Consider the following 12,718-nt stretch of genomic DNA (forward strand, 5'->3'; position numbering starts at 1 on the left):
ATGTAGCTGAGATTACAGGTGTGTGCCACTGCTCCTGGCTGAAAATTGTTTTATCTTAGAATTTTTAGAGCATTGCTTATTTTCTGCCCTCCAGTGCTACTTTGAAAAGTCACATGGATGCTGGGCATGGTGGCACATGCCTATAATTCCAGCACTTGGGAGGCCGAGGCAAGGAGGATCAGTGTGAGTTTGAGACTAGCCTGGACTACAAAGTGAGCTCAAGGCCTGTCAGAACTGTCTCAGAAAAGACCAAAAAAAAAAAAAAAAAAAAAAAAAGAATCAAGTAGTATTATAAATTACTTTCCTTAACATGTAATCGTTTATGAATTTGTTTCTAATTTTATTGTATATTTTAGGATTTTTCTTTTTCTCTTGTATTTTAAATTTTATGTTGATGTATCTTTCAAGATCTTTATTACTTGTTTGGGACCTGCATCAGGTCCCTTTCAGGCTGAAAATGAGTGTCTTTTGGTTCTGCAAATTTTCTTGTACCATGTTTTTGTATAATGATAGAATTTTCTTTCCCCTATATTCTTTCTTCTGTTTTTTTCCTATAGGGAAATGCCCTTATCACTAGAATTCTCCCTCTAAATATTTCAGGGGGCTTTTTTCTAGAAAAACCTAAGACATGGAGATTTTTCATCTCCCTGTCTTTTTATGTTCTTTTCCAGTTTGCCAACACTATTTTATACTTCTATTGATTCTTTTGATTTTTTTTCCTTTTCCAAAACTTTTTCTTCTCTCTTTTGTATTTAACACCATGCTGATGCTGCATTGTCTCTAACTTTGAAGATACTTTATTTTATTTTATATTTTATTTATAACAGGGTCTTCCTAAGTTGCTAGGTTTGGGGCTGAGGATTTAGCTCAGCGGCATAAGCGCCTGCCTTGCAAGCAGGCAGTCGTGAACTCGATCCCTGGTACCGATAAAAAAAAGAAAAAGATTGGGGCTGGGGATTTAGCTCAGCGGCATAAGCGCCTTCCTTGCAAGTGTGTGGTTGTCAGTTTGATCCCTGGTACCGATAAAAACAAAAAAGACAGACAAAAAAAAAAAAAAAAGTTGCTAGATTTGCCAGGTTGGGTGTGAACCTGTAATCTTTTTGCTTCAGCCTCCCAAACTGCTAAGATTACATGCATGTACCACCATACCCTGCTATAAATATTTTCTTGCATAACTTTTTTTTTGTACCAAGAAGTGAACTCAGGACCTTGTCCTTGCCAGGCAAGTGCTGTGTTGCTGAGCTATATCCCAGGTCCCTGTATATAACTTTTTATAGTCTGGTACCTTACAATTTTTTTAACTTATGTGGAATTAATCTTTTTAGATGATATGATATCAATCCATACTGTTTTTCCCTCCAAATAACTAATCAGTTATATGAGGATATTAATTTGAGGATTATAGCAAGAGCTTACATGCTGAGGCTGTTTTGTAATGCTGACATACCCCATATTGATCAAAGAAATATGGTAGCTCTACATTTGACTGATGACTGTGGAGTCCTGTGGAACCCTCTCATCTGGTAGGAAAACAACTAAGGACCAAGTAGATTATTTCATTTTCTGAAAGAAAATATTCTAAAATTTGTTTTTTATGGTTTAGATTTCTGTGCTTGAGTCTGCTGAACAACAGGCAGCAAATATCCCCATCTTGGAAGAGCAAATTTTAAATTTGGAAGCAGAAGTTGCGGCTCAAGACAAAGTTTTGAGGTGAATATACTTTCTATCGCCCTAAAATTTTTATTCATATTTCTAGTTGTTGTATTTTGTTAAATCTTGTCCTTTATCTCCACTCCAATGAATTTATGGTGACCTAGCAGTATCCAGATATCCTAGAACTTACTGGGTATATTTTCATTCAATAAAAACTCTTGACTACAGATTATAAGTAAATATAAGGACTCTAAAAAAGATGCTGATTTACATACTTTTATTGAATATAAATTGGTTTGTTTCTTTCCCTATGTAGTAATATATACTCAATACTTCAATGGAGTTTAAGAAATAAATTATTAGGAATTAGATACTTTATCATTTATTTTTCGGTTCTGCCTAGAATAATGTGGAAATATGTGCATACTGAGTAGCATATTACATAGTTGAGTGATTTTCAAAGTACAGGTTACAGATTATCAGTCTTAGTATGATCTGGGTACTTACGAGAAATCTAAATTCTCAGCTCTTATTTCAGGCTTACTGAGAGATGGGCCCCAGAAATCTATGTTCTGACAAGTTCTGTGATAAGTCTAATATGTGCTAATGTGGTCATGCAAGTCTTAGATGTTTTGTAATTTTATTTGTAATATACATTTATATTTAAAATTTATGCCTGGATAGTTTATAAGTTCATAAGAGTATTGTGAATTTTTCTTATTCTGTTCATTGCTAGTATATGGGAAGGCTATTGATTTTTTTTTAAAGAAATAGATGTATTTATTTGTTATCAAGGCTTACCTTTAACTACTGAAATCAAATCATTCTCTTGCCTCAGCCTCCTAAATGGTTGGGACTAACAGTGTGCTCCACCATTTGTGGCTTGAGTTTTGTAGTATAATTAGTTTGTAAATGGACTGTTTTTAACACTCTTATTACAATAACTTTTCAATTTTCAGTTTTCCAGATAAGTAATGATATGAACATTAAATGAAGAAAATTTTGTCTTATCATTGTTAATGCTTACTACTTTTTCTTTTTTTTTCTTTTAACTTTGGATAGAACTGTCAGAAAAATCTTTAGATGTGGGAACAATAACACTTGTTGTTGTCTTATAATGTTTCTAGAATGTGACCATGAAAACAATGAGCCTTTACTTCAGATATATTTCTCATTGATGAAAGTATTTCTTATAAAAATTTTTAGTTGAAAATAATAAATACACTTTTTTCTGTTTGTTTCTATTAACTCCCTACTTCAAAGTCATAGAATTTCTATTGTTGTATTATTGTATACTTGTAGTTATTAGCTGTAAATTTATTTTATAGAGAGGCAGAAGATAAATTAGAGCAGAGCCAGAAAATGGTGATTGAAAAAGAACAGAGTTTGCAACAGTCCAAAGAGGAATGTATAAAGTTGAAGGTAGACTTACTTGAACAAAGTAAACAAGGGAAAAGGTATGTATTTCTGAAGCAAAAAATTTTGTTTGTTTTTCTTGAGACAGAGTCTCTCTGTGTAGTTTAGGCTGGCCTTCAACTCACTGTGGAGTCCAGTGTGGTCTTGAAACCACAGCAATCCTCCTTCCTCGGTCTCCTGAGTATTGGGATTAAAGGCATGCGCCACCATGCCCAGCTAAAGCAATCAATTTTTTTATTAAGTTTTTGGTCCAATTCAGATATACATAATGATGACAATCATGATGGGGAATTTGTATCTGTACATGTCTTGGTTACTTTTCTCTCATTGTTGAGACAGAACACTTGACGTCCAAAATGAAGGAAGGAAAAGTTTGTTTAGCTTACAGTTTTTGGAGGTTTCAGTCCATACTAAGCTGGCTCCAATACAAGGTGGAATGGCTAAGGTGCAGCAGTTTATAGTGGCCATAAGCAACAACAGCAAAAAGAGCAAAAGGGGAAAAGCATGCCTGCTTTCCTCCCTTATATTGTGTGCTGGCTGCTGCCTCTGGGCAGGTGCAGCACTTATACTGCCAATCCCAGTGCTAGACAACAAATCAATCACAAACACTAGACTCAGCTGTCTTCAACAGGCCTGCCTGCCATGGCTGCATGAAGCTTCAGGGAGACATTTAAACACACACTATAACAATTCATGATATATTTTGATTTCTCCTTTTTTCTCATTCTTCTCCTCTCCCTTCTACTTCTCTCCTCCTCCTCATTTACAAAGCTTTGTTTCTGTTTTATCCTTCCTTTCTCATTTTTTCTTTTCCCTTCTTTCCTCTTTTCCTCCTCCTCCTCTTTGCTTTTGATAGTTTCTTTCTGTTATACATTTTGGTTTTATTTATACTTTCAGATTCTTATAGCAGAGAGATAATAAGATATTTATACAGGTTTGTGCAATTTATTTCACTTAAAACTATGTTCTCAAGTTATGGACTTAAGAATATGGTTTTAAGGATGATATCTTTTGCTGTGCAAAAGCTTTTTAATAAGATGCGATCTCAGCTAGAAATGTCTCAAGTGTATCCTTTATGGCTGAGTAGTATTCGAGCATATAAAAAACCTACATCTTTTTATCCATGCATCAGTTTCCAAGGTTTAACTATTACAAATTGTGCTGCTATAAACAGGTATGCACACATATCAGTGTAGTATGACGCTTTTAATTCTTTTCAGAATATACCAAGAAGGGGAATAACTGGGTCAAATGAGACCTCTAGTTCTAGTCTTTTTAAGAGTCTTCACATTGATTTGCACAGTGGTTGTACAATTCTGCACTGTTACCAAAAGAGGATGTGTTCCTTTTTCCCCATATCCCGGTCAGCATTTGTTATCAGTTGATTTCTTTCTTTCTTTCTTTTTTTTTTTTTTTTTTCTTTTGGTAACAGGGATCAAACTCACAACCATGCGCTTCTCTTTGAGAGGACACAGTATTTCAGGCGCCATCTTGGAAACAGACAAACTGGACCATAACTTTCTAGGACCTTATTCTTGAACTTCCTAGCCCCTAGAGCTATCAGTAATACATTTCTATTCTTTATAAATTAGTTAATTCATGGTATTTTTATTTTTATTTTTAAATTTTATTTAAGGAGAAAAAGAAAAAAACAGAAAAATGGTACAAGTTATACAGAATTTCAAAAAAATAAACTAGGAAATCACTAGTTAATAGATTACATATTGTCATCTTATGAAATAGTTGTTTAAGTTACAAAATTAAAGCATATAAAGTGGACATTCAAACAGTGAGACTGCAAACAGTTCTGTTCAATGATCCAAAAAAACTCAGTAATATGGTTATCTATCTTCTACACTTAAATATACAAGGAGTTATATCTTTTAGAGCACTTTCTTTTCCTCTATTTTTTACAATGACAATTACACATTTTGGGTTTTATTACTCCCACAGTTTTTATTACTTTTTTTTGAAGAGAATAAAACCAAATGTGACATAACAAAACAGAGTTAGTCAAATCAAAAGGATGGACATAATACATAATGTAAAAACAGAATAGAAGATGATCAACAATGGTTATCATAATGCCTCTTGTTATCTTAAAAAGAATTGCCTATATCATCAGTTATAATAAAATTGAACAAAACAATAAAGAACAAAACCAATAAAACCAAAACATTGGAGGCATTACAGGACTTCAAAAGAAGATAATAGTCAAACCAGCATGGGCGTCATAATGAATCTTATTGGATTCACAGTTGTTGACTATACTCTCAAACTTGGTACTATCAAGCAAAACAGAATAGAGGAAAATCAGTCAAAACAAGATGATGAGAGCAATACAGAGTTTCTTTTTTTTTTTTGTCTTTTTCCTTTTTATCGGTACCAGGGATCAAACTCACGACTGCCTGTCTACAAGACAGGCGCTTATGCCGCTGAGCTAAATCCCCAGCCCCCAGAGTTTCAAATCAAGTTAATAGGAAATCAAAGTGGGTTATTATAATATATCCTGCTATTTTTTATTTATTGTTTCCCTTAATTAAAAAGATAAAAATAAAAAAGTAAATAATAAAGAAGGGAGATTGAGATAAAAGAGGACATAACAACAAAACAGCACAGGTCAGAACATAACCATTTAAGCAAAATAGTGTTTCACCACAAGATATCCCGATATAAAAGTAGTTACCATAGTGTCTCTTTCCTTCAGATCTTTGAGTATAACTTCGCATACTGTAGCATCAAACATACCAAGACAATGTAAAACCATTCAAGAGAATGACAGTATTACAGGGTATTTAGAACCAACTAACAGAAAATGAACAGTGATTTCTGTATAATCTCCATATCTATAAAAGTTTTTGTTTATATTATCATGTATAATACAGTCCAATAAGATACAACATGTTAAGATCGATGGAGACAGAAGAACAAAAGCTTGACGGGACTTCAAAACAAGATGACATTAAATCCACACTAGCTATTATGATGTCTTGTTTTCTCCAAAATAGCTGTTCCTAGCATCCAACCTTCTCTGCCTCATTTCTGTTGAGCTCTTTTTCTGCCATTAGTTGTCAGTTTGTCTTCTTCGTTTCACTTTCTGCTCCATTCATTGTGGCCTCTCTGCCACTGTTTCTGGAATCTTGGTATTTTTCTTTTTTAGAATGTCCTGCAGTAATCTCTGTAGAGTTGAATTGGTGGTTGCAAATTCCCCTAGTTCCTCTTTATCCTAGAAGCACCTTGTTTCTCCATTAATTTGTAGGGACAGTTGTGCAGGATATATCAATCTTGGCTGAAGGTTATTATCTTTCAAAGCTTAAATTATTTCGCCTTACGCTCTTTGTGATTTGATGGTTTGTGCCAAGAAGTCTGCTGTAATTCTGATGGATGTTCCCATGTAAGCAATCTGTTTCTTGTCTTTGATGGCTTTTAATGTTCTGTTCTTATATTGGATTTCTGGAATTTTGATTATTATATGCCTGTGTGTAGCTCTGTTTGGGTTGTAGGTGGCTGGGGTCCTGTATGCCTCATACATCTGAGTATCTTTACCTTTAGCTAAACTAGGGAAATTCTCCTGGATTATTTCTTTGAATAGTCTTTTGTCGTTCATTTGTTTGTGTTCCTACTTCTTCTTTTATGTTCTTAATTCTTAAGTGATAGATCCTTTTATCATCTTCAAGCCTTTGTATTATTGCTGTTTGTTTCCTTGTTATTTTTAAGAAGTTTTTCATTTCATGCTCCCACATTACAAATCTGCCCTCCAGTTCAGTTAATCTATCCTTAGTTTCTTTCAAGCTGTTATGCCAGCTTTCGACAGAGTTTTTAGTTTCCTGGTAATCTCTTTGAACCTGCTTCAATTCCCAGTACTAAATATAGAACCCTGGACCTTCACACTGAGCTATATTCCCATCTCTTTATTTTATGAGCGAATATCACAGAATTGCCCAGGCTCGACTTGAACTTGTGTCCCTCCTGCCTCAGCCTTCCAAAGTGTTGTGATTACTGGCATGTTACACTAAGCCTAGCTGGAAAGAATGTTTTTAAATGAGATCCAGAAAGCATAAGTAACATAGGAAAAGCTTACTGAAGTTTGAATTCATTAAAAAAATTTTTATGTTCATCATATTGGAAAAGATAAGGCATATATTTGAGAGCATATTATAAGTATCATTCACTAAGATTAGATTTTGTATAACCTTGGGCTCGGGATTTAGCTCAGTGGCTTAAGTGCCTGCCTGGTAAGAGCAAGGTTATGAATTCGATCCCCGCACCAAAAAAAAAAAAAAAAAAAAAAAAGAGTCCCATGAGATTGGGCCATCCAAATAGATAATATTAAATCTAGACCCATATCTACAATGATGTACTAACTAAAATAAAAGTGAATTGAGGAAGCCAGGCCTGGTGGCACATGCCTATAATTCCATCATTTGTGTGGCTGAGGCAGGAGGATTCCTGTAAGTTCAAGACCAGCCTGGGCTACATAATGAGTTCAAGGCCAGCCTGTACTAGCAAAACCCTGTGTGAAAAAGATTTAAAAAGAAAAAAAAGTATCAAAGAACCAAAAATTTGAGCAGTAACACTTAGATAAAATAGTGTTATGGGGTGTGTGTGTGTGTGTGTGTGTGTATCTATTTTTTTTTTTTCTTTCAGAGCTTCGTGACTCCTACATGGGGCTTCTGGTAATGGCTGGATCTAGGGTGTGTGAATATGGGATTAAGGATGAGTGATAACTAAATTAGTCTGGTAATCAGTTTAGGATAGTTCTGGGTGTGAATAATAGGAAGGCCTACCCTGAGTGTGAGTGGCACCAGCCAATAGGCTCCATAGCCTGATTGGAATAAAAGGGGAAAGAAGCTTGCTGTTGATGCTTCTGCTGCCTCTTGCCTACTCTCCCTGACCTGTTACTTCTCTCCAGTGACCCTCTGCCATACTGCCCTTCCTTGGAGTCAGCCAATTATGAACTGTAACTTCTATAAATTGTGAGTTAAAATTAGTTTTTCCTCCTTTAATTTATGAGTATCTGATATTTTGTCCTAGCAATAGAAAAGTAATAAATAGGTAAAACTTTATTTTTTTTGGTTTTTGTTTTTTTGAGACAATGTCTTATTATGTAGTCAAGGCTGACCTTGAGTTTGGTATGTAGCTGTGGGTGACCTCTAACTAATAGCAGTCCTCCTGCCTCAGTCTCCTGAGGGCTGGGATTATAGGTACAGACCTCTACAAAAATTTTAGAGAAGACCTGATGCCATTATTTTTTACATTTTCCTGAAATCAAAAGGGGAGGAGTACTTTGAAAGTCATGTCCTGGAAGCAAGCATTACTCAGATACCAAAGATACCAAGTATTACCCAGATACCAAAACCAGAAAAAGGACCCAACCATAAAAGAACTGTGGGCCAGTCTCTTTAATGAGCATAAATGCAAAAATCCTCAATAAGATACTGCAAACAGAATGCAACAAGTCATCAAAAAGTTATACACCATGACCAAATAGTATTTGTTCCACGGATACAAGGATAATTCAGTTTGTGCAAATCAATAAATATACCACAATACGAGCAAAGACAAAACCATGTGATGATCTCAATAGATGCAGAAAAAGCATTTGACAGAATTCAACATCCATTCATGATAAAAACTCTAAAGAAAGTTGGAATAAAAGATCTTTTTCTCAATCAGATAAAAGTCATCTCTAACAAGCTATCAACCATCATTATAGTAAATGGAGAAAAGCTGAAACCTTTCATGGTACAATCAGGAATAAGAGAAGGATGGTGCCCACAGTTGCCAGTATTGTTCAGTACAGTTTTGGAAACATAAGCTGGAGTGTTTAGCATAGTGAAAAAAAAGAAAAATAATACAGACAGGGAGGTAAATATTTAAATTATCATTTTTTACTAATGACATGATCCTGTACATAAAATACCCAAAAAATTCTACCCAAAGACTTGTAGAATTAATAACCACAATTGGTAGGATACAAAATCAACACTCAAAAATCATAGCGTTCTTGTACACCAATAACAAACCAAGAGAGAAATTACAGAAGCACCATGGTTCACAGTAGCAAGAAAAATTGAATACTTACATATTAACCTAACCAAGGAAGTGAGCAAATTTTACAATGAAAACTATAGTACTCTTAAAAAAAAAAGAGAGAGAGATTGAAAAGAAATCAGAAAATAGAAAGCTATTCCATGTTCCTGGGTAGGCAAAGCCCATAGTGAAAGTGGCCACATTTATGTAGATTTAATGCAGTCCCACTCAAATATGCCAACAAAAGTGGGTGGGATGGAGATATAGCTCAGCAGCACAGTGCCTGAGTGCTGTGAGGTCGTGAGTTCAATCACTGGTAGCAAAAACAAACAAAAAATACCAATAGCAGGACAATCATCTTAGTCACTCTGACATCGACTCCATGAGATTGTTTAGCAGTCAGTAGAACTCAAAATAGAGTAAACTGGAAGTCCAGAGAGCCGATGTTGTCTCTACTAATGGACATGGCTCTGAGGATTACTGCAAGGATGCTAGGCATGACAGCAGTTACTTCAGAGTCTGCCTCTCCTTGCTTTACCCCACCTACTGGCTTTGATGGTGACACTTGCCCAAAATGACCCAGCTCAGGTACCTATGGGTTCAGAAGTAGCATTCATCATTTAGAGAGCATTGTGACCCTTGAAAATGTAGCTGTAGAGTTTTTCTGGGAAGAGTAGAAGTTTCCTGCTGAGACACAGAGACTTATTTACCTGGATGTGATGCTGGAGAACATGGCCCTTGTGGTCTCATTGGACTTACATCTTCCCAGATTCATGTACTTCAGCTAGAGATGATGTAACAGACCTGGATGCCTGACATGGCTGACTTTACTCGAGCTGTCTCAAGGGGAACTAGCTCTGGTTGTTAACTTCCAATGAAAGTTTAGGCATCTTCTCAAGGAGAATCATAAGTCAGACCTCTGAATGCAGGTACTGCCGCCCAGAAAGTCTGCCTTATGAGATGTATGGGCCAGTGATGAAAGACATTTTGTTTCTGGCTGAGCATCAGGAAATATATGCTGGGCAGATGCTGCACATGTGTGAGACCTGTGGAAGGTAACTGTGGTTCTTTACAGATGTCCTTCAGCACCAGAAGCAGCTCAATAAAGAGAAAGACTTGAGGAGCATGGAGAAGCAGCTATGTTTGTTAACAGCTCTAGAGCACATACCTCATTGATCTCCTTTATGTGCATATAGAGGATTCCCTGGACAGCTGAAGCAGGCCAGGAGTAATAAAGGAAATCTACACACAAACATTAGCTATGGTATGGCCTTTCACACTAAGGAAAGATTTTACAAGTACAGCAAATGTGGGAAATTCTTCAGCCACAAAATCACATTTGTTTGACATGAAAGAGAAGAAATGACTGAAAGTTAGAACATCTTTAGAGTAGACTCTGTCCTTATTGTACATTAGAGTTCACACTAGTGAAACCATGGAAATACGATGAACATGGCAAAATCTTTAGCTAAAGCTTCAGCCTCATCCTAGTAGGTTCACTCTACTGTAGACCTCATCAATACAGTAAATATGGAAAAGCCTTCACGTAAAATCTGGGCTTGGTCACCACCAGAGAATTCACACTGGAGAAAGGTCTTTTAGTGTACCAAATGTGGGAAATTATTTAGACAGAGTTCTGTCTTTTTTGAACAGTAGCGAATTCACACTGAGAAAACACTTTTATCAGTGCAATGAACATGGGAAATTGTTTAGGAACAAAATAATACTGATTCTAATCCATGAATTTCACACAAGTGAAAAGCCTTACAATGATACAATAAACATGGGAAATCATTCAGAGTTCTTACCTTACTTCACATAAGAGAATTCACACTTGCAAAGTCTTAGGAGTACAGTTGATGTGGGGAAGACTTTAGAATCAAAACTACATTTACTCTGCACCAGAGAATCCACACTGGAGAAAAGACTTATGAGTGCAGTGAATGGTGGGGAGTTTAGAGAAAGGTTCAGGCTTATTATATACTAGAGAGTTTACACTGGTGAAAAGCTGTGTGAGTGCACTTGATGTGGGAAATGTTTTAGCCATAGATCAAATCTCGGTTTATATTAGAGAGTTCACACTGGAGCAAGACCTTATGAATTCAGTGAATATGGGAAGACATTAGGCTGTAAAAATGGATTTCTTCATCATCAGAAAACACAGTGAAGAAAAGCCTTATGAGTGTAGCATATGTGGGAAATTCTTCAAACAAAGCTCTGGACTATATGTACATTGTGGAATGTAGAGAAACAAGGTTATAGGATAATGAATGTGGTAAAAACTACAGCAGGAGATCCCACTTTGTTCACCAAGAAATTTCACATTGGATAAATGCCATCCAGATCTAACAAAATGTGAGAACACCTATAGCATAAGCACCAGCTTTGTTTATCATAAAATACAACACTGGAGTAAGGCTATATGCATGCATCCTTTATAGGAAAGCCTGTAGTGGCCAACACATACTTCTATACTGGAGAAAGGATTTGAGCACTGGCTAACGCATTCATATACAATCCTGATCCAGCACCAGATCACAATATAGTGATTGTGTAAAAGATGTGCAGAATTCTTTGTATAAACATTCAGATATATTGAATACCAGAGGATTCACAGTAATGTAAAATTTTACGAATGTAGCAATTCTGAAATAGTCTTTAACTATAAAATCACACTTACTGTGTACCAGAGAATCCACACTGGGCAAAAGACTTAGGAATACACTGAATGCATAAAATTGTTTTGCCAAAGCTTTAGCTTCATTATACATCAGAGTATTCACACATGCTATATGAGTGCATTGCATATGAATACATCTTTAGCCAAAGCTCCAACTTCATTTTACAACAGAGTTCATATCAGAGCAAAATAAGTACAAGAAATGCCTTTTAATCCATATTTCTTTAGTACCAAAGAATCCATACTGGAAAATATATGTCTCAGCTCCATAAATGTGAAAAATTATTTCACAATAGTGCCAACTCTGGCTTCAGTAAACATTGGTGAAATCAGAGCATTGGAGGAAAGTACAGTTACTGAGAAAGCTATTGATCATAGACCTGAGAAGGACCTTAGGAGTGCAGAAGATTTGCTGTCTGTTTGTTCAACATAAGGGTAGACTTTGGAGAAACATCCTGAGTTCTCAGCCAAATCTCAGATCTGTGTATCTGCACTTAAAACTCCTACAGGAATGTGAGATGAGGGTATACAGATATATTTAGTGTCACTGGACTGATGTATTATCCATGACCATTTTGACTGGCTGAGCAAATAATCTAAAACTTTTCTGGATTCCCATACTCTGCTTGGGCTGTTCACTTCAAGGCCACTGCTGCATTGGCTAGAAAAAGGAGCCAGAGAGAAAAACTGTACTATAGTCCATAGGTAAAATACTTTGTGTCATATTTAGAAATATCCTTCATTGGTAGTGTTCCTCAAGGATAAAGAAGATTATAATGGAGTCAATTTGGTTGCTCAGTCTGGTTTTTTTCAAGAGGAGTAGGAGATCTACATTTTTATATAGAACCACTTTTTAGGTGGTGTACTGAAGTATATAATTGATATAAACTATCGACTTAAAAAATGAAACAGTTTTAGCATACATTGAAACCACCA

The 12,718-nt window shown here is 35.8% G+C and overlaps 1 protein-coding gene across 7 annotated transcripts in view; it reads left to right on the top strand.

Moving 5' to 3' along the window:
* Ccdc18 (coiled-coil domain containing 18) overlaps positions 1–12,718 on the top strand; it is a 139,858-nt gene that overhangs the window by 20,639 nt on the left and 106,501 nt on the right. For 6 of the 7 annotated variants that reach the window (XM_063254290.1, XM_063254299.1, XM_063254305.1 and 3 more), the window contains 2 exons: positions 1,604–1,710; positions 2,982–3,110. In XM_063254290.1, coding sequence (XP_063110360.1) covers positions 1,604–1,710; positions 2,982–3,110 — 236 coding nt within the window. The remainder of the gene's footprint in view (positions 1–1,603; positions 1,711–2,981; positions 3,111–12,718) is intronic. The other variant, XM_063254302.1, reaches the window with a different exon arrangement.

This window comes from Cavia porcellus, unplaced genomic scaffold (assembly GCF_034190915.1).
Source record: "Cavia porcellus strain 051 isolate PalLab524CR breed Dunkin Hartley unplaced genomic scaffold, mCavPor4.1 scaffold_1, whole genome shotgun sequence".
NCBI lineage: Eukaryota > Metazoa > Chordata > Mammalia > Rodentia > Caviidae > Cavia > Cavia porcellus.